The 22612-nt window shown below is 52.2% G+C and overlaps 1 protein-coding gene across 4 annotated transcripts in view; it reads right to left on the reverse strand.

Annotated features, from left to right (window-relative positions):
- Window positions 1-6116: 6116 nt before the first annotated feature.
- BDH1 (3-hydroxybutyrate dehydrogenase 1) overlaps window positions 6117-22612 on the reverse strand; it is a 36833-nt gene continuing 20337 nt past the window's right edge. For all 4 annotated transcript variants that reach the window (XM_061412156.1, XM_061412161.1, XM_061412179.1 and 1 more), the window contains exons 5-7: window positions 15756-15897; window positions 8487-8639; window positions 6117-7122 (exon numbers count right to left, since the gene is read on the reverse strand). In XM_061412156.1, coding sequence (XP_061268140.1) covers window positions 6650-7122; window positions 8487-8639; window positions 15756-15897 — 768 coding nt within the window. In that variant the 3' untranslated portion in view covers window positions 6117-6649. The remainder of the gene's footprint in view (window positions 7123-8486; window positions 8640-15755; window positions 15898-22612) is intronic.

Below are 22612 nucleotides of genomic sequence, written 5' to 3' on the forward strand. Positions count from 1 at the left end.
GGACACTCACTTTTTATTTTTCCTCTGAGAAAGTCAGGTGACTCCACAAGTAGAAAAAGACCCCTGCCCATTCCTGCCCCCTCACATCTGCTGTCACCTGGGTGCTGAGGCTGTAAAGGGAAGAAGGCAGTGTAGGTTGTGTGTAGACTGAAAATGACCAATACGGTCATTCGCTGCTGATAGAATACAGCATTTAGTTCCTGCCCAGATCATGGTATCTGTCAGTGAAGTTTCCTAGGAGAGCAATGAGTTGCCTGCCCCTGGATGCCCTGTGCCCAGCACAGCACCTGGCACAAGACGCAAATAATACAGGTGGCAGAGAGGGAGCAGATGCTATTAAGCACACAAGTCCCAGGGGCACCTCTGAAGGTGGGAACTCGAAGGGCAAGCGTCTTATCCTCAGCTTGCTCCTCTATTCCCATCAGTTCAGTTCCACTGCTCAGTTGTGTCCGACCCCACGGACTGCACACGCCAGGCCTCCCTGTCCATCACCAAATCCCGGAGTTTACCCAAACTCATGTCCATTGAGTTGGTGATGCCATCCAACAATCTCATCCTCTGTTGTCCCCTTCTCCTCCCACCTTCAATCCATTCCCATCAAAGGCCCTGAAATCACATCATGCCTTCCACTGGTTTCTTCCACTGCAACAAGTCCATCAGTCCTGCCAGCCCTCAGGGAAGTTTATGGTGCCTTCATAATGTCACAGACCTTTCACCAATCCCTAGGGGCCTGCTGCTATTTACTTGTTTCCTTGAATGTGCCCTTGAGTCTCCATAACATGTGTTTTCTCATCCAGTACCATGTTCTTTCCTTGTCTCTTAAGGCCTGTCCTGCACTACTTTGCACACTTTGGGTCAGATATTAGGAGCCAAAATATTTAGTCAGGAAACAATATAAGTAGGAGAGAGAGGGGCCCTGGCAGAATAAACAACTCAGCAGTTGAACAGAGCTGGCCCAGCAGAGCACAAGCAGGCCCAGCCAGGTGGTGGTCAGGACAGGAGCATGCCTGACCTGTCCTGGCATACAGTTCCTTCTGAAAGCTGATAGCAGAGCTGAACAGCACTGAGATCTGGAAACAGTGGGCACTTCCTCCTGAAACCCAGGTGACCACAGCTGAGGCTGAGAAGGGCAATCAGCCCACTGCTATTTCTGAAGGCACCCAGTGTGGTTACTCAGTGAACTGTAATTAAGCTCATCTATAATTTGATAAGTGGGAGCAGCCTCACATTTTATAGAGTAATTAAGTCTCACTGAGAGAACAGTACAAGGAGTTTCTGGTCTCCAGCATCCCCAGAGGTCAGTCCCCATTCACATTCTCTCTGCTCTCATGCATGTCATCGGTGCTGAGTCCGGGGGTCCCCAGCCATAGCCCTGGGAATACCTCAGGCCCTCTCCGAGAGTCCAGACCAGGGGCAGATCCAGACTCAATGGACACACTAGCAGTGACACTTGGGGAATACTCGGCCTCCCTCCCCCTACTGCTATCTTCAAAACTGGGCTGGGAGAGAGTTGAGTTTAATGCTCCCCACCCATCGTTCCTTCACAGGTTATATGACCCCTTTGTGTGAGTGGTCCAGCCCAGCTCCAGGGCCTTGATAGAGAAGCTGAGGCAGCCTGGGCATAAAGGAAGGGGTCCATGGGATGGAAGCCAGGCCTGGATTTCTGCCTTGGCTCTCCCACTTCCTGGCTTTGTGATTTTAAGCAAAACATTCCACCTCTCTGAGCTGTTTCCTTATCTGTAAAGTGGGAACAATAGCCTTGCCTAACTCCTAAGCCATTTATGAGGATTAGAGGAGAGATGAGTTGTGAGGCGGCACGTGTGTGTAAGAAATTGTCAGCATCTCAACAGATGTATTAAAACCTGCCTCAGATTTCTTGCTGCTTGAGGGGACTTAGGTGACCATTCAGCCTGCTGTGTGTCATCAAGAATGAGAGATGGAATAACCACAGCTGGAACCTTCTGCTCAAACAGTGAAGAGTATGGAAACCTTGTCAAGTGAGGGACCTTGGCTCTTGAACCTGACTTGGCCATTTCCAACCCAGTGTTTTGTGCCGTTCTGGGTCATGGCCAAGTGTCAAAGGACTTATGTCACAGGTGGTAGGTTTCAGCTTGGTCTTCAGGTAAATTTTCCCTAACCAATGAAATGCTGTCTTAGGAAGTAAGGAGAAATTTGTCACTGAAGGGCTTCAAAGCCTGGCCAGCTGCCTGGAGGCTGGGAGTCATGCAGGATGATGGCTGAGTCTCTTTTCCTTCTCTGAGGTTCCAACGGTCCTGGCAGCCTTCCCATTCCTAAGCCCAGGCTATGGGCCCAGCCTAGTAGGTGCTCACCCTAGACTTCTGAAGCCACAAATGTCACAAACCACCTTCCTCAGTCCCCACACACATCAAGATGGGCCTAGATGCTCCGGGTTTGCTTGGTCTACAACTGAGCACCAGAGTCCCACAACCATCCCTGACGCAGATCCATATCTGAGGGTTCTCAAGCCTTGTGCTCACACAACCTCATGCCCTCTGAGGGCAGCTCCTGAATGTGTCTCTGTTCAAGGTTAGGTGTTGGTTTTCTTGGAGCACACCCTCAGAGAGGCCCAGGACGGGGCACTGTGAGCCAGGCCAGGCAGATTCCCTCGGAGGGCCACTGAGGGCTCCTCCAGCAAAACCCCTTCCAGGGAGCAGTGCCCGGCGCCTGGGAGAGGGAAGAAGATGGGGGAGGAAGGAGGAGATGGCTCACGGGGCAGCACGTGTGGCTGTACCGTGCGCATGCCTATGGGTCTTTCTCACTGTTACGTAATTGAGGTATTTTTTCCCCCTCCTTATTTTAGATCTGGGTGCCATCTGCCCTGCTTTCCATGCATCACTAACTCCGGGCTGGAGGTTAGATCTGACTTGGCCGCCTGGTTCTATCCTTCCCTTGGTGAGAGACTTGGGGTAGTCTGTTTCCTCATGTGTAAAATGAGATAATAACCCCACCCTGGCTACCTCCCAGTGCTGCTGAGAGAAGTGGAGGAGGGGAGGGGCTGAGCTGGCTGTGCACGGGCCCAGCACCACACAGATGGGCCGGCTTGTGCTCTGACAGCCCAGGCCTGGCTCTACCCAAGCTGAGGGAGCCTCTGCTTGCTCGCATCCACACCTGCAACAGAAGAGCTCCGTACAAGTTTGCAGAGCCAGGCCCCACTTGAAATACAGGAAGTGAGCAAAGTGAGCAGGCCCCCTGCCCTGGGCAGCAGGGGCACTCTGAGCAGCTCATGGCAGGCAGGGCCAGGCTGGTCTGTCACCTGCTTGCACAGCCCTTGGCCCTGGGTGGAATGTTAAGCACAGCCCGTGTTCCATAACAAGGCGCTGTCAGGAGCATCTTGCAGAAAGCCCTCACCCAGCCTCCAGCCATCAAGGGAGGGGCAGTTGAAGGCACAGGACCCTGTCCCCACAGACAGAGGTACTATTGCACCAAACCCTGGGTGCAGGCCAAGCCCAGCCAGCACCCTGCTCCCCAGGGCCAGTCTTTGTCTGCAGCTTCCCCTCCTCTTGCCTCAGGCCTCAGTAAGGCCTGGGACCCAGAGCTACTGCTGGCTCAAGGTTACACCATGGGATTGGGGTACAGGACTCACCCCCTCCCCCTCACCTCACACCCCTTGAGAAGATCCCATGAGACAAGAATGCCTGGTTCCTGGCCCAGGGCCCTGTGTGGGTCCCTGCTGCTTGGGAGATGGGACTATACTCCAAGAGGACCAGGCCCAGAGCTTTGGGCCTGAACACACAACTGGAGACACGTCCTCAGGCCTCACTGACTGAGCAAACCCTTCCAAGAAGAGGGTGCCAGAGACAATGCTCCTATCCAAGGCAGCATCAGTAGATGTCTTTAGTCCTAAGCAGCCCCGGACAGTGGGAGCAGGTGGCAGCCCCACACTCCCACCCCCACAAGAAGGGGCAGATCTGCTGACAGGCAGTAGGGGTCTGGGTACCAGGTGCCCCTGACCTGCCCACCTAGTTCCCAGGCCCCTGGGGTCACAGGGTGAGGTGATGATGAACAGCACTGCTCAGGAGACTTCTGTGCTGGCCCTGGATCTGCTCAGACCCACTGTGATGCTGGGCAAGTCACTTCTCTTCTCTGGGTCTCTAATGTCATTTGTAAAAGGGGAACAGACCTCTATTCTGCCCACTTCAGTTGTCTCTTGTAAAGGATCAAAACTAGACCTGCCCCCAAGGAGGCACTCAGCCACCAGAAGGTGAATGGTAATTGTGAGGTTTTAATTCAGTTCAGTCGCTCAGTCATGTCTGACTCTGTGCGACCCCACGGACTAAAGCACGCCAGGCTTCCCTGTACATCACAAACTCCCGGAGCTTACTCAAACTCATGTCCATCGAGTCAGTGATGCCATCCAATCATCTCATCCTCTGTCGTCCCCTTCTCCTGCCTTCAATCTTTCCCAGCATCAGGGTCTTTTCCAATGAGTCAGTTCTTCACATCAGGTTTTAATTAGCTTTGAGGTCATCTGGAGGGAAGTTGTTCTGGGTTTTTCAATCACTGGGATAAAAATTAAAAATCAGGGTGGCCTGCAGGGCAGCCTAGCAGTTCTGACTTACTCCTGGAGGTCTCAGACGCAGACGTGGCTTCTCCAGTGTCCGGTTTACTGCTGATCCTGACCCACAGAATGTGACCATCTCCCTTTCCTGCCAGTTCCCAGGCATCCATGCACATGAACAACTTTTGCATACATTTTTCCTTAATAAAATTAGGCATAAAAAAAAATAAAATAAAATTAGGCATGGACAAAAATCTCCCAAGATATAAAAAATGAGATTCTGAAAAGCAAGTTCTGTGATTCAAAAAGCTTTTCTTGTTGTGGAAAGGCAATGGCCATCAAGTGTCCCTCCCAGTGTTTCTGGAGGGTTTCAGCCTCCCTGCCCACCTGTCACCCACACAGGCCCTCTGGGCCTCACTCTGCACACAGTGAGCTGGGCAGGGCATCCCTGACTGACCACAGAGGGGACGAATCCCTAACAGGTAAGCTGAATTCAAAGGCTGTGAGACCCCCTCTTCTTTGGCTTTGCCTGAGCCCTGTAGCAGGTTCCAGCTGCCCAGGTTCTGCCTTCTTATGGAACCAGATTCCATGTTTAATCCAGGAAACTACTAGAAGAGCAGGAACACTGTTTCTAAAGGGGCTTTGTATCTTTGTGCCTAGAGTGCTTCCAAGGTGGGAAGCACCAGCCCTTTGAGACCTCAGGCTTCGGTGGAAACTCACAAATCGGGAGCTGAGGCCACTCCGGCTGTGAAGGAGGCAGGGCGCCCTCTAGCGGCAGGCCTGGCCCTTTCAGGGCGAGGCAAAAGGGCTGGTTTGATTTGCAGGGCTGGAACTCAGGGCCCTGTCTCAAGGTCTGCAGCTACCTAGAGAAGGGTGGTGCCTGGTTCTGGTCCCAACATGCAGGTTCTGGACAATTTCAGGGATACTATGAGTTTAGCCTTCAAAGCCAAACCCAAGAAGTGATAACACAAACTCTACTTGTCAGTGACCTGGCTTAATTAAACATAAGGCCACAGCTGGAAGGTGAGCTGTCATTGAACAGCTGGAGTGCCATAGAACAGGTGTGTGTGCAAGCACCACATGAGACAGACAGGGAACCTGGACCCACCCAGGGGAGAAGATGCCACAGTGCCCATCCTATCTGTCACAGCTCCTGCCAAAGATGCCCCATCAACATGCATCCCGCCCTGGGCAGAACCAAGCGGATCCAAACTAGAAACAAACCACCTCTTAGCCATTGAGCATCTCCACACGTTTGTCCTAAAACAGGTTGGAGAAATCTCAAATGTAAATCTCCAGAATGTTGCCACCCCTTTCACTCAGCTGTGAATCGCTGGCTGCAGGCTGCACATAGCAACACCAAGGACATGCAGAGAGGTGCACGGTGGGCACGTGGTGTGCACGGGTCAGGCAAGGAGGGTGCAGAGCTCCTCCCGGATCCTCCAGTGACTGGCCCCAGAGCCACCCCGGAACATAAAACGTGAAGAGCCGCCCCGGAACATAAAACGTGAAGAGCTGCCCTGGAACATAAAATGTGAAGAGCCACCCGGAACATAAACCGTGAAACGTTTCTACAGCAGTGGCAGGAACACACACCTTGGACCTTTGTATTTTATAGAAATCAATATAAGCAAAATTGACTTATAAGCAATAAAAGGCAATTCACATATCCTCTTTGGGCCAAAAATGCTTCATGTACAAAAGAAAACCCATCCTTTTAACTTATGAGGCTGGTTTAAGGCTCAAATGAGATATATTTTTTCAATTGGTGTTTGGCTTTAAAATATAAAGGATTTGTATTCTATTTTATAATAAATCTGTTGTTAACATAAAGATATCTACCTAAAATCTTTGTATAAAATCAACTCCAGAAAGACAGATGCACCATGTTTGCCCTGAGGTTTGGGGGCCCTGCCCACTACTCTGCACCCCAACTGAGAAGGCCTGAGCCATTCACTGGGTATGCAAATTGGGCTGGGCTACCTGCTCTAGTTAATGCTCAGACTGGTGGTGGGTCCTCCTGGGATGGGCCTAATCCACCAGTGAGACATCAAGAAGTGATGGCTCAAGCCTCTCCCCGGCCTTCCCTCCACACCCAGGGCTCCCCAGCAGAGGCCAGGGCGAAACTTGTCAGTGAATATAGATCCTGTCGGAGATGGCTCCGGGGAAGTGGGTCATGATCTGCATCCGCAGCCACCAGTAGTAGTCCATGGGATGGTAGCGAGTGTAGGGAGTGGCGGCAGTCAGGGCATGTGTCACAGCCTTGATGACAGGAGAGGTGTCCGTGGAGCCGCTGGTGCAGTAGCTCTCCATCCTGGCGACCTTCTCATCGAAGTACTTCCTGCCGTAGTCCTGGCGCACCACCTCAGGCAGCTCCTCCCACATCTTGTTGGCGATGGCCTGGATGCGCTCAGTACCGCCGTAGAGGCTGGTGGCGGCGATGAAGTTGCCGGGTTCCACCACGCTGACCTTCACTCCCAGCGGGTGCATCTCGTAGCGCAGGCAGTCAGAGAAAGCCTCCACCCCGAACTTGGTGATGCAGTACGGGGAGCGGGCCACGTTGGCCATGCGGCCCATCATGCTGCTGATGTTAACAACGCGGCCTGTGGAGGAAGACAGCAAACACCTGCTCACGGGGCCCTGCCTGCAGGGGGCCTGGGCCTGGCGTGTTTCAGGAGGCCTGATTACAACCCGGCCTCTTGGCCTGAGACCTCTTTTGCAGCCTGCGTGGCTGGGGCTCAGCCTTCTGAACCACCCAGGGTCAGGCGGGTTTCTCATTTATAGTGGAGGCCAGCTCAGGTCAGCATCAGCATCAGCATCCTTGGTATTTCCTGTGTAGCCAGGTGGGTCCAAGCAGGATAGGGAAGGAGAAAAGAGAAGTAGGTTTGCAGAACAGGAGGGCACAACATAAAGGGCAACTGCTCTGTCTTGCCTGCCACGTTCTCCTATTGCCAGTAACTCCAAACTGTTATTACCTGGCCTGGCTCTGTTGCCAAGCAGGCAGAGGCAGGGTTCCAAACGTGCCTTCAGGTCTCAGACAATAAATGAGCGGAGCTTCAGGCACTAGGGGAGAGGGGACCTAGAGAAGCTCTCCCACAGGCCCAGCCTGGTGGCGCTAGGAGTGGCCACAGCCTCTGCCTGCCCTGGAGCAGTAGGTGGAGAAGGAGCCCATCCAGCCTTCCCCAGAAGGCCAGGCAGACCACAGAGCCCCTTGCCCTGGGTATGCCCCTAGTAAGTCAAGGCACGGCCCCACCAGGGCACTATGGGGAGACACCTTCCAGAAACCTCCAACTTGGAAGTCGCTGAAACGTTGGCGTTTTCTTAAAAAACCGCACAGCTGCTCTCTGGGTCCCTCCTGTCACTGCTGGGTCACTGGGACGGAGGGCATGGATCTTCCCCTTTTTGCCATACTGTTTGCTACTGTAGGGAGAAAATGTGAGCCCAGGACTTCTTAGGTGGCTTGCTTACATGTGGCTACCTAATACGGTTTGGGCATTTTGTCTGTTTTGCCAATTTCTAATCTTGATTATTATTATTTTCAACTACTACCACAATTGTCTCATTTTTAAACTATGGCATAGTAACCCATAGGCTGGATCTACAAACATTTACTTAAGCACACCTCCGTCAGTACATGATGTATACACAAAGCTCTGTGCACAAGGGTGGTTATTTGTCTAGATTAAGTTCTCAGACTAGGATTACTGCTATAATCTTTTAGCCTTTGGTGTAGAATGCTGACCTCTTACCTGCTCTACTGTCTGAAAACCACACATCCCTTTCCACCCCCTGCCCAGGGCACCCCCACTGGCCACCATCCACAGGCCCTGTGTCACCTCTGGGGTTTATGGGCTCAGCCAGTGATGGTGGTGGGTACTGGGTGCTCTGAGACCTGTTACCATTCTGAGTGAAGATGGAAAGGCAGAGCAGGTCTAGGGGACAGGAGGAAGGTCCCCTTCCACCTTACCTTTTGCCCTCCGGATGAGGGGGAGGAAGGCTTTCGTCACCCGAACAGTGCCCCAGAGGTTCACTTCCGCCACCTCCTTGTAGGTCTCCATGCTGGTGAACTCCACGTCTCCAAACGTCGAGATGCCCGCATTGTTAACCAGGCCCCACAAGCCTGCACCGGAGGGGACAGAACTGGGTCACCACAGGGCTCAGCCTCAGGCATCACCTGACAGCCTGCAGCCCATCCTCCTAGGCACTTTCATTCCTTTTCCCCACAACTTGGCAGCTTCTTGTCCAAGGCTTTCAAGTCATGTTCTAGAGTCACCCAGGAATAACCAGAGATGGCGAGGTCTAAAGTGCCAGCTGTGACCTCCCTTCAGTCTACAGTTTCCAGTTCTCATCTCGCTTCTCCCTGCAGCCACTTTGATCCCTCACAACCCAGCCCTGCTGACCCCAGCCCGGAGCGCCCCCTCACCTTACTCACTTCTACCCTCCAGTCTCATCCTGTACCCTGCACCTGTTTATTCATTCCTGCCTCTGAGCCTTTGCTTATCTTCTCCCTCTTCCCAGAAACCAGGGGAACCTCGGGAGTCCTCCAGGCCAAGTCCTCTCTGGAGAACCAGAGAGGGGACATAGCATCCAAGGTCACACAGCAAGTCAGAGGCTCAGCCAAGCCTTGAAGTCAGGTCAGGCCCCAGTCCGACTCCACTCTGAGGTGCTAACAACTCCTCCATCCTCTGCTCTCTGCTCTGAACCACGCACTATGGGCTGGATGTCATGTGGTCAGCTACCAATATGCCATCAGTCATCAATATGAACACTGAACACACCTGGTCTTTGCAGGGAGCAAAGACCCCTCAGGCTTGTGTGATCCCACTGGCCTTAGTACATGGTCAGAGCAAACTCTCCAAGTGTACTTGGGTTGTTTCCTGCAAGACCAACTTGAAGGATCATCTGAGTCCACTTAGTCTGATAATTACTCTCATGGGTAGGGAGACAGAGGACCTGAGAGGGAAGCCTGGCTTCAGTGGGACCAGTGAGGCCGGGGCAGAGCTGAACTGGGATGAGACAATGAGGGCCAAGAGACAGCGAGGGGACAAGACAGACAGCAAGGGGACAAGACAGACATCGAGGGGACCAGACAGACAACGAGGGGATGAGACAGCGAGGGGATGAGACAGTGAGGGGTGAAGACAGTGAGGGGCGAGACAGCGAAGGGCGAGACGGTGAGGGGCAAGACAGACAGCGAGGGGCAGCCTTGTGCAGCGGGGCCCCCTCTGAGTTCTGTTTTTTCAGGTACAAGGACTGGACACACTGGAACCTCAGGACAGCCGGGCCCTGCCCCTTCTTTGTGGAAACCCTCAGGGTTTAGTCTCCCGTGGCCATGAAAGTGCTTCTTCCCAAGATGTAGCCTCGAGCAGAGCTGCCTCCTGGGGGCTGTCCCTTCCTGTGGGAATTTAGGCCTGCTTCACCCCAGTTAATCACGGAAGTGAGTTTGTGTAAATGACAGAGTAATTGGTCTCTAACTGCTTTCCTTCCGTGTTACCCAAATTAAAGCTTTGGCAACTGACCTCTTGTGCTTTCTCCTTCAATTACAGAGAACTAAGAGCATTTATTAGAGAAAGGAAATTGCCGGTTAACAAAGTGCGCATGACGCTCTCACCTCCACTCCCCATGGCGACCAAGCCAAAGCCACCCCCTCAGCTCTCATGAGTGACCTCACGGTGACGCAGCCACTCCCCTCCACCCCCGACCCCCCGCAGACCTTCCCCTGGGAGTCACTGCCCCGCTCCTCTTCCCAGGAGGAGCAGGCCTCTCACCAATTGTCAAGGCCGACACTTCACCCTCCACTGCATTCCACATCATGAGCCACCCACCCTTCTTTTTATGCAACTTTCACTCCTCTCCCGTCCATGCTTCCCTCCCTTCAACAGTGTACACGTTAGATGCTCAATAAGTGTTTGTCAGGTGAATGAATGAATGTAAATATCAATACCATGTTTCATATCCCAAAGAACTTTCTCTTAATCGTGCTGCTCCCTCACACCACTGTCTGCTCTCCTTCCCTCCATGGCCAGGCTTCTGAGAACACGAGCTACACTCTCCAGTTCCCCATTTTCCTGCCAGTCTGGGTCCCAGCCCCACACTGCTCCAGGGTGTCCAGGGCATCCCCTTGCTAGGGATATCTCTCCCACCTTCATTCCCTGCCATCTTCTCTGGCCTCAGCCTGCCCCCGGTGTGAGCACTACTGATACCCACACACCTCCTTCATCTCCCCTGACCCCCTTCTTCCACCTGTTCTCCAGGATCCTGTCCTAGAGCAACTGTCATGCAGTGACACACGATGCTTAAGCAGCCTCATCTTCTTTATGCTCATGAAAGTTTCCAGCTGCTTTGTGTTTGATTCCTATGGACAGTATACATGACATAAAATACATACCACCCTTTTATCCACCTAAAAATTAATTACATCTGACTCTGATATGAAAAAAGGTTAACTGCCCTTGACCTGTAGAAGCACAGTGCTCCTGGATTTCAGCTCCGATGATGCGATAAGTAACAAGTCTGTGCACCCAGGAGAGCCCTGGAGTCCTTGGTCAACATTCTGAATAGACTCATAACCTTCCTGCTGGTCTGGGTGACAGCTGCTTTCCTGTAACTGCCCCATCGCCACCTCTGAGTAACTTCCCATGCACCCCTCCTCCTGATGGTCATTTTCATCCGAAGGTCCCACAGGTCCCCAACTCACCCTAACTAACCACCAAGTGCTCAAGCCTGCTTTGCTAGTAGTTTCCCTTCGCTAAGTTTCCCTGTCATCTTTGACTCCTCCAGCCCCGGCATTTCCCCCGCATCTAATGAGTCATGAGTGCTTTAGTATTACCAAGAAGGAGCAAAAGGATGGCTGCTGGGCCCTGAACTAAGCATGTTGTATCCATTCATTCACCTGATCCTTAAAACCAATTGATAGATACTGAGTTGTCCCATGTCCAGATGAAGCAACTGAGGCTCAGAGAGGTTAAGCAGCTTGTTCAACATCACCCAGCTAGTCAGTGGATAGGATGGCGTAGAACCCAGGTCTGCATGAGGACATAGCTCTCGCCCTTAATCCCGTGCTGCTGTTGGCTTCCTCTGCTGGGTCACTAGAATCACTGCCTTCTTTCCAGTGTCCACAGCATTAGTTTGGGTCCCTGTTGTTGGAGAAGCTCTCCCAGGTCTCCCTGTCAGTCACTGTCCTCCCCGATCCTGATCTGAACTGCTCCACCAGGCTCTCCTTCTCAGTCAGCCACTTCCTGCTCCTCTGCTTCCCTTTGGAGTGGGATGTGCGAGCCTCCTTTCCCACACTTGTCATCCACTCCCCGCCAAGGACTCTGCCCTCTCTGAGCCTGGACAGTCTGCCACTCCTCTGATATTATGGCCCCTCCTGCCTCCACGGTGTCCTAACTCTGCTCAGCCGTTCTGACCCTCAGCCTGAGAGCAGCTTCTGCTAAAGTGCTCCTGCTGTGGTTGGATTGAGCTGTGAGCCTCACAGATGGGCACCCTGAGGCCCACATGGTTGAAGGTACAAACCCAAGCTCACACCACTAGTAAGAGGCTAAGCCCAGAGCAACTGCAGCCTTCTCACTTCCAGACTGAGTACACCCCAGATGTAGGGACCTCCCTGTCCATGGCATAATCCTCATAGGTCTTGCCGTGAAGCCACTGACTTCCATTTTGCCCAACTACAAACTTCCTCTGCCAGCTCTCACCCTTTCACATGCTCAGCACACTACCAAACACAGTAAGCACTCAATAAATTTTTACTGAATGCAAGGTAAGAGGTGGTTTCAAGATCAGGCCATGCCCACAGCCTGCAGGTTGGTCCACTTGCTTGGCCTTTCCCTATGGTGGTGGAGGAAGGGCTGGTCACAGGCTCTGGATGGCCGGTCCCTCAGGTCCCTGTGGGGGAGCAAAGGGGCTGGTGGCAGAAGGCTCACCAGCTCTAACCTGACAATCCCCTTCATCTTACCACCACCACTGGCTCTCCTGGCTTCAGCAGCAACTGTTCCACAGAGCCAGGGTGAAGGGTGTCAAACTCGCCATCAAAATGTGATGACTCTCCATCAAAATGTGCCTTCCATGCTGGGGGAATTGGGGGTGGTGGCGGGGGGTGGGTAGAATGGACCGTCTCCTGGAAGGTTCCTGCTGAGGTGGATGGGTGTGTGTGTGTGTGCTAAGTCACTTCAGTTGTATCCGACTCTTTGAGACCCATGGACTGTAGCCCGCCAGGCTCCTCTGTCCATGGGATTTTCTAGGCAAGAATACTGGAGTGCGTTGCCATTTCCTTTTCCAGGGGATCTTCCCAACCCAGGGATCGAACCCATGTCTTTTATGTTGGCAGGCGGGTTCTTGACCACTAGCGCCATCTGGGAAGTCAAGGTGGGTCGGTGGAGTGAGTCAAAAGTGGCCACAGACTTAGGGAAGGCATCTGGTCTGCAAGCTCAGGGAGGGCGCCATCTGGTGGTCAAAGACAGTATTGCCTGAGAAGGAGGGGGCGGAATTTGCACTGTGTAACAGTCGGACACGACTGAGCGACTTCACGTTCACTTTTCACTTTCATGCATTGGAGAAGGAAATGGCAACCCACTCCAGTATTCTTGCCTGGAGAATCCCAGGGACGGGGGAGCCTGGTGGGCTACCGTCTATGGGGTCGCACAGAGTGGGACACGACTGAAGCGACTTAGCAGCAGCAGCAGCAACCCAGAAAAACGCTTCTTCCCTGGAGGCTCTGTGGTAAAGAATCTGCCTGTCAATGCAGAAGACGAGGGTTTAAGCCCTTGTCAGAAAGATCCAGGGGTCAGAAACATCCCCTGGAGAAAGAAATGGCAATCCACTCCAGCATTCTTGCTTGGGAAATCCCACGGACAGAGGAACCTGGTGGGCTAGAGTTGCGGGGTGTAGCCCAGGAGGGGGTCGAAAAAGAGTCTGACACAGCTCAGTGACTTAATAATAAACAACAACAGCCCAGTAAAAGACGTCCATGAGGGGTTGGCGGTAGGGGGAGAGGGGGCCGAAGGAAGGGAAAAGGGGAGAGACCTGGGCAGCCACATATATGACAGATTTATTTTCTTTTTCAGATCTAAAAAACCTTCAAATCTTTTTTTCCAAAAAATGCAGTACTGGTTAATTAAGGTGATGGTGAGCGGTTTAACAGCCCTTGCAGGAATGCGTCATGTGGAAAAAGGAACAGGGAACGGTTTCTGCACCAGGGTTGGTGCTGGGATTTGAGCCCAATCCAAGGGCAACGGGGAGCCCGGGGTCCTCCCCAACTTGCCCAGTTAGGCTAACTGGGCAGACTAGTATTGGGATAGAGCTGACTACGTCTTGGTGGCTGAGGACAAGGACCAGGGTCCTGAGCAGCCCCCAACCCCAGTGTAGCCCTGTTCTGTGCTCAGTTCTACCCTGACCCTTCCTTTCCATGGCCGTTTTATCACCACAAACCCACAGGCTGTGATGAAGTCGGTTTATGGTGCTGACTGCAGCTGTTTTCCAGCCTAATCATTTATGAAGGCAACCCAGAGAAGGCGGGCAGGAGGAGGATTTACCACCGGGGAGGAGGCAAGGCAGGCTGTACCTTCCAAGCTGGTAATCATCCCAGTGGGACCCATCCTGCCTTTGCTTAATGGGGCAGGAGTCCTGGCTCTGCCTGTTCATTACTAAACAGATGTTCAGCGCGTTCTGGAACTCACGGGCCTCTCCTCAGAGAGCAGAGGGGCCTGGGACTGGCCTGCTGTGGGGGTGGGGGTGGCCCTGGGCTGACAAGGTGATGTATCAGTGATAGCTTCTCTGAGAGCCTCACAGCATGGGAGCCCCTGGGGTCACTGCTGGGGGATGACAGCATTTCCACCTGACTGATAAACGCTCAGCAGTGCGACCAGCACTGGCCCGGGTCACCCACCCACTTGCCTGCTCCCTACCACCGACTGAAGTAATGGCTCAGAGAGCTGCCCCACCCTACTCTGCAGGATGGCAGAGGGCTGAATAAGGCACCCCCTTTTCACCTGGGCTGACAGGAAGCTCGAAGGTAAATGTCCTGGAAGAAGTGACAGAACCAGAATGCAGCACCGTCCCACTGCAAGAGCCATGTCCCCTCCCCTCTGCTATACGACAGAGCCTCTCCCACCAAGGTCCTCTGTGGCCTGGACCGGGAGGGCACTTGAGTTCTTACAATACAGAATTTTCTGCAGCATGTGACCCTGTTGGCGATGGGCCCCCAACTTTCTGTTCCCTTAGCTTCTGGGGCACTACCAAACCTCTCTGAGAGATGTCTTTCTCTTCTGTGGCCCCAAATTGCTTCTGTTCTCCAGGAGTTCCTCCTTGCATCTCCTCCACTCCTAGTCTCACTTCCAACCATGCACACCTGATTTGCAGCCCACAGACTTCCGGGGAAGGGGGTGTGTGCATAGGCATGTCAGCATCTACCATCCCTCGGCTGCTCCTCCAGTGCGGGGCAGCAGCTGTCCAGGATACAGACCTCTCGCCTCTACCTCATCTCGACACACAAAGTCCAGCCGGCTCTGTCTCCGCAATACTCCTTAAATCTGGTGCCTCCTCTTTTCCAACACCCAGTGTACTAATTCAGGAGGCTCACACTCACGCTCTCCCCCACCACAATCCCCAGACTACAAGTCTGAGCAGGTCATTCCTCACAGCAAAGCCCCTTCAGTGGCTCCCCTCGCCCTCAAGAGAGCAGCCACACTCCTTCACGTGGGCCCCAAGCATGACCTCCCTGCCTGATCTCATGTGCTGCCAACACAACCGCCAGCCTGACCCTGATTGGCTGCCCTTCAGCACAGCCTGTGTGCTCCCCATCACTGTTCACGCTCTCCCTCCCACTTGGAATGCCCGTCCTGTCCTGCACTCTGCCAATCTGCCCTGGCTGACCCTCCCCCAGCCCACCCCAAGACCAACACCTCTGTCCCATGTTGCACTCCGAGAGGGGATATGGAGATTATCTGGGTCAACTCCCCAGTGAACTGTGAGGTCCCTGGGGCAGGGGCTGTGTCTTGGCCATCTCTGTGTCCCCTGCATCAGCCCAGCTCCCAGAGCTTGCACTCAGTGAGGACTGGCTGGGCTGGTCTGTATGGCCTCAGTGCAGTGTGAAATTTAACCTATTTCCTCCACTCTGCAGCAGGATGAAGAGCCCAACAAGAGAAAAGTTGTCTTTTGGCAGGATGTTAGCATATGGAAGGGGGTGTTTGGGGAGGGTCCCCTCAGAACAGCCACCCCCACTGCCCCAAGGCGCCCTTACCTTTCTCAGGGTCCTCCAGGCTTGAGCGGATGACCTCCGCTGCTTTATCCACCTCTTCGCTTTTGCAGACGTTGAGCTGGACAGTTCTTAAGCGATCACTCTTCATGCTGTCCAGCTCTTTGACCCCATCACTCCCTTTGTCCTGGGGAGAAGAGAGGAGCTGCCGCACCCGCCTCCTTCCCACCCAGCCTGCGGGATGAGGACCAGGGCCAAGGCAGGGAACTGCCCCCGGTCCCAACCAAAGCCTGGGGCTTGTGCACAGCGTATTAACAGCCGCAGAGGGTGGTCTTTGGGGCCCCACCTGGACCTGCTCCACCAGTAAATGGTTCTAGTCAACCCCTGAGCACAGTGGCACATCAAATGCCAAACTAAGTGCCTCAGACACAAGCCCCCAAAGCCCCCCGGCAGGATGCTGTCTCCCAGCAGAGGTCGCAAACCCAGTACGGACCGGGGCCAGGCATGTGGAGATGAGACAGTGGTGACAGTGGGGCTCAGGAACGGAGCACATGCCCTCTCACCCCGCCAGCTGTTGTCCATGTGGGTATGCAATCCCAGGGCTGCCAGACGCTTAGATTTTTAAGCTAGTAACTAGGATCTCCTAATGTTCCAAGTGTTAGAAAAATTACCCTTAAAAAAAAAAAGCCACTGCATGCCAAAGCACACCCACAGCTGCATGTGACCAGCAGGTTGCCAGTCAGTCACCTCTGCTCTAAGCCAAGAGCCAGTCACACCAGCTTGACCAGAGCCAGGCTGCAACTGCAGTTGGGTCACGAACCAGGCTCTGTGCGCTCAGGTGCATCCCTTAAGAGGGGCCCAGTTTTTCCAGACACCGCTATTTCCAAGGGCATCGCCACCTGCACTGACCTTCTCAGGTTAATGGCATGAGGAACTCGCTTTAAAAAAAACCTTCCTAATGACAAAGCACTATGCAAATTCAAGTATTATTAAACAAGAGAAAAGTGTCACTCGCTCAGCACTCATGTCTTGGGCCTCTATCATGTTCAAGCACTGTGCTAATAACAGACGTGAAAATAAATAACAGCCTCTGTCCTCAAAGAGTCACATTTTAAGGAAGGAGGCAGATGTGTGAGCAGACAAGACTGGGCAACTATGCTGCGTGAAAGCTTGTGGGAGGCAGGAGGCTGCACAGAAAGTGGGGCAGGCAGGGAAGGGCCTCCAAAAGCAGTGCCAGTGGAGGACATGAACCAGAGGGGGGCCCGGGGACCAGGCACTTCCTGAAGAGGACAACTCCGGTCCTACCACAAGCCACTGAAGGCACAGCAGAGGTAGAGGAAGTGGTGGGACGTGAGGCTGGAGCGTCAGGCAAGGGCCTGCTTGCGGGCAGCGGTGAGCAGATGCAGGATCTGAATAAAGCATACATCACCTACTGTTTACTGTGCTTCACGCTGTGCTGTCTGAAATGCACTATCTCCCTAGTCCTCCTGTCCGTGGGCCTTTCTCAGTGGCCCACGGAACAGTGATGAATCTTAGGAGAGGACAGGAGTAGCCGCCAGAAGACGAAGGGACGGAGAGATGCCTCCCTGTTCCATGGACCACTGAGAAAAGTCACTCAGCCGAGGGCTGGCCTGGGCTCCATCTGGTACTGAACAAACATCCCCGGCAAGGCCAGAGCAGGGAGCGTGAGGATGGCTGTGGTGCAAAGTTCTCTACAAGATGGGCTGAGTGCCATCAGTGGTTTGAAACGGGAGGCCCCTAACCCCAGGCCTGAAGAACCCACATCATGAATGTCAGAGGGACCGAGGAGAGAATGGGGAGGCTCTCTATCACGTTGGTCCACCAGGGCTGGAGAGGACTGGAGAGGATAATCTCTCTGGAGAGGACTTGGGAGAACAGGATGGCAGGGGGCCCACTTGTCCTGTGCAGCCCGGAAAACAGAATCAGGGCAGGGAAGTCAAATTCAGCTCAAGACGAGGAGTGACTCTCACAGTCTGGAGATGGCATGGGCTACCCTGGAGGTGTTCAGACAATGAGGGTGGATGTGGGGTCTGTCTGGATGGGATGGGAGAACACGGTACAGAGAAAACTTAGGCATCAGGCAGGACATCAGGCTGACCCCCCTCTAATATCTCTTTCACTCCTAAACTGTCAACTTATCCAGGGAGCCTCCCTAGAGGCCCTGGAAGACTCAGAGGCATGGCTCCCTGAGCCTCTGCCCTGCCTGGCACCAGGAACATCAGATACATCAGAGTCACCACTGCACATAGCAGCAAGGGTGAGGCCTGGTTTGCCCAAGACTTGGCCCTGCGAACCCCTGGATGTGCCGGTCTTCCTAATCGGCATGGTGCTCCAGCTCCGGGGAACAGACAGGGGTGAGCGCCTACTGCCGTCCCCCCGGAGTCCACCAGAGAAGAACTGCCCAGACGCTGTCTTCAAGTCCAGAGGCTGGAGGGGCTGCCCACAGACACCTCTCTTTCCCACAGACGGCAGACGGGCATCAGGAAAACACCTATCTTGTTTTAATTCAGTCTTTGTATCAGGGCTCCTCAAAAGCCCCTGAGGACAGAGTCTGCATGGCCCAAGTCTCCGAGAGCCGCTGACGTCTGCTCCAATAGAACGATTCCAGCTGAGATGACCAGGCGCTGAGTGCTCTTCCTCCTCTGACCTCTGTTAACCCTGCTATCATCATGCAACAAACAACTCTAGAACCCCACTCCAGACCTCTCCTGTGCCTCTTGCTAGCATCAAGCCGACGCCCCTGCAGCCCCCGGGGGAGAACCCCACCCCACTCTGGGTTAGGATGGCCCCCAATCCAGGTTAGGGTGCCCACAGGAACATAGTTTGGCTGCTTGACAGCTAAGAGCCTTCTCACAGAGAAAACCACAGCTTCCAGTTCAGCATTCAGGCCCCCAGGAGAGAAGCCTCCCCCGCTCCGCCCCCCCCCCGCCCCACCATCCCACGCCATCCCACATCCTCATCAGCCTCTGAGCAGCCTCCACGTCTGGCTTCCCTGACTGTCAGTTGGCCTTCAGCTGTTCAAAGGAGCCTTTTCCCAACCCCCTCAGCCCACAGCCCGCAGCCCTTGGCAGTCTGTCCCCTTCTGGATCCTCCTGTCCCAGGACACAGGCTGCACTGTCCGGATCATTCCACCTCCTCGCTCCAGGGTTTCTGTGTGTGTCCACATCTGTCTTGCTGCTTAGGGACAAGCATTTGGTCCTTCAGCGTTGGTGCCCGGGTAACCAGTTTCTTGATAAACCCATTTATTATGTAATCCCTTTAAACTACATCTGTAAGCTATTTTTCCACCCCTGGATGAACATTCAGGCAGACTTGTAACTTTTTACCAGACTTGTCTGGTAACTTTTGCATTCATTCCCAGATTAACAGAGAAGTTTTTTGTTTTGGCAGAGAGTCCGGTTCAGTCTACTGATCCACTAACTCCAGTACAGCCTGGCTTGAATGCCCAAACTTATATCCAGCTTAGAGCCTGCCTTGACCTGGGCCTGGCAGGGTAGGGTGTGGGAGTGGGGTACCAACTAGCAGGGCTGGAAGCTGTGCGTCTCACTATTTTCGAGCTCGTCCTTGTCTCCTGTTCCTTAATCTCTGACCCTTTCAGACTTGGATGTGGGGACTGGCCAATGAAAAGGTGAGACCATAGTCTTCTGGGGGGTGGGGGTGCCATCGTGGTCTGCTCCTGGTGCCCTGGGACAGCAGACGCACCAGAGATGGCCCTCCCTTCTTGGGACACTTTTGTGACTTCCACACAGATCCCTCCACGGGACCACTCCCTCCTCTACAGAGGTGTCTCCTCCCTCAGCCCGGGCTTCAGTGGGACGCCGCTTTGTCCGGGATCACACACAGCCTCTCAGGAGTCTCACTGCATCTCATACCCTTAAGGTGTCTCCAGGCAACTCTCCCACTGTCCACATCCAGGCAGCAGTGTCCTGGTTGGGTGGAAGGACAACCCTCTCTCATTGGGGCTATGTTCGCTCTGCTTCCAGATGAGCCACTCTGGCCTCATCTGGAGGCTTTTAGACTTGTTTTGGTAAACATTAACACACCATTTTGTGACCTCTAATCACCAAGGCACAAAAGGTAAGCTCTCCAAGTAAGCTCCCTGAAGCCCACCTCATTTTACTTGAGACTAGAGGGAAAATATACTCTAACTACCGTCTCTAAACTTCCAACCTCTTTTATATCAATTTATTACAACACTGAGGCAGGTCAGGGGCTAATCCCAGCAGAAAGGTTTCATGGTTTCTCAGCATTTTACTGTTAGGCAGCCTAGCACACCTCAAGGCAGAAGGTGAGGACACTTGGCATGTGTTATCTGTGAGCATCTGTCACATATATTAGAAGCATGGAGACAAGAGGAGCAAGACTGGGGCACTGTAATATTACAAAATGAGCCAAAGGAGAAGCCAGCAAAGGGGATGAAGAAAAACCTAGATAGCAGGGTGTCCATGAAACCAAGAAACAAAGTGTTATAAGCAAGAGTGGTTTGTTTAGTCAAAGCTGCTGATAATGGCCTGAGAAGTAACCAATGGATGTGCCAAGAGAGAGGCCGCTGGCATTCCCTGATAAAAGCCCGATCAGAGGCATTCTGAGCCCTGCCTTCACCATTAGAGGGAGTGGCCCTGGTATAGCTTTTATGGGGAGCAATCTGGTAGATTTGAATAAATTCTAAAATCTTTCCACCTAGCACTTTCACATCTAGAAATTTTTTCTAACAATCACTAATGAAAGCCTGCAAAGCCAGGTACAAGACTATTCACTGTGGCTTTGTTTGCACTGACAAAAGCGAGAAATAAAGGGCACAGATGAACTGCAGTTGCCATGGGGCTGCACAGAGCCGGACGTGACTGAGCTCGCACGCCCAGGCGCACACGGGCGGGGCAAGACAGCTGAAAGGAAAGGCTTTACTTTTTCATATCACACACTTCTATATTGTTTGAGTCTATTATGAATCTGTACTACTTTCAAAATTCAAAAGAAATAAACGTTGAAAAGACAAACTCTTCTCTGATCTGGAAATATGTTCAAACCATGACAGTGCAAATTATTACCTGTGCTTGCTATGTTATTGAAATTTTTTACATTGCATGGATATTGTTTTATAGATATTAAACCTAGTGAAAAAAATTCCTTCCCAGGGTTCCTACTGCCTTCAAAATGAAGAAAAATGTTTCACCCACTGAACAGAGACAGTGAGTTGTTCTTAATACCCATTCTTGCTTCTTCTATAGCAGTAAAACCCCTGACTTCAAGCAGGGTACATATTGTTTCGGAATAACGACTACATTCACCAGCCTCCCTAGCAGGCAGGCAGGCCATGTGACTAAGCTCTGGCCAATAGAGAGAGAGCACAGGTGCCATAAGTACAGCTTCTGGGTCATGACTTCAAAGGCCAGCAAGAGAAGCACTCACAGTAACTGCTGCTGCTGCTAAGTCGCTTCAGTCGTGTCCGACTCTGTGCGACCCCACAGACAGCAGCCCACCAGGCTCCCCCGGCCCTGGGATTCTCCAGGCAAGAACACTGGATCGGGTTGCCATGTCCTTCTCCAATGCATGAAAGTGAAAAGTGAAAGTGAAGTCGCTCAGTCGTGTCCGACTCTTAGCGACCCCATGGACTGCAGCCCACCAGGCTCCTCTGTCCATGGGATTTTCCAGGCAAGAGTACTGGAGTGGGGTGCCATTGCCTTCTCCGACTCACAGTAAAAGAAATACAAATTACAACTATACTGAGATACAGTTCTCATTTATCAGACTGGCAAAAATCAGAAGTTTAAAGCATACTCTTATCGGTGAAAGTATGTAGAAACAGGTATTTCATACATTACTGGTGGGAATGTAAAATTACACAACCCCTATGATAGGAAATTGGGGGATATCTTTTAAAATGATGATGTATTTCATTAACCCTTTGACTGAAGAGTCACCTCACTCCTAGGAATTTACCCTAAAGATAAACTTCCAACAATATGTGAAAAAAATACCTATTCACAAAGTTCTTCATTATCGCATTATTGATAATTGCAAAATATTGGAAAAAACCTATATGTTAGTAAATATATAGGAACCTGTTGGAGTCCACTGTGGTCCACCCACATATGGAGCACTGCGATGCTGTTTAAAAAAAGTGAAAAAGATCTCTGTGAACTCACATGGGGGTGGTTTCCAAGATATATCAGTAAGTTTTTTAGGTAAAAATGAGTGCATACAGTACGCAAATGTTTATGAAGGTGGAAATGAAAGAATAGAGTAGAAAAAAATAGGAGGTGGTGGAGTAACATTACTTTGAGTTTACCTTTTTAAATAATTTTAGCTTTAGATCCTTGTTAATGTTTGCATCTTCTAAAACTAAATAAATCAAGAAGAATAGGGAGGAACAAAATACAAATAAATGAATCAAACTATTTTTTCAAATAAATAATATAATAATGTATGTATATATGCTCAGTCTCTCAGTCGTGTCTGACTCTTTGTGACCCTATGAACTGCAGTCTGGCAGGCTCCTTTGTGGGATTTTCCAGGCAAGAATACTGGAGTGGATTGCCATTTCCTACTCCAATTTAATAATAATATTAATTAATCAATCCAAGCAACTTTTAAACACAGTACTTTGTATACCTTTGATCAACAGATTAAAAAACACTTAAAGAAATCTTAGGCTACACTGTGGGGACCAGAGCAGGCTTCCCTTCAGGATAACCTGCTGTGGGAGCAGCTAAGAGAAGGTCCTGTACAGCTGCACCTTCAGATCTACTTTGGCAGGAATGCCATGGCCATGGCCATGTGTGCCTAGGCTGCTCTCAGCCAATGACCAAGCATGACAGGAAGCTACTGGGCCATTCCTGCCAGAGACAGGTCTCCTCTAACAAATAACTGGGATGACTCTC

Source organism: Bos javanicus, chromosome 1 (assembly GCF_032452875.1).
Source record: "Bos javanicus breed banteng chromosome 1, ARS-OSU_banteng_1.0, whole genome shotgun sequence".
Taxonomy (NCBI): domain Eukaryota; kingdom Metazoa; phylum Chordata; class Mammalia; order Artiodactyla; family Bovidae; genus Bos; species Bos javanicus.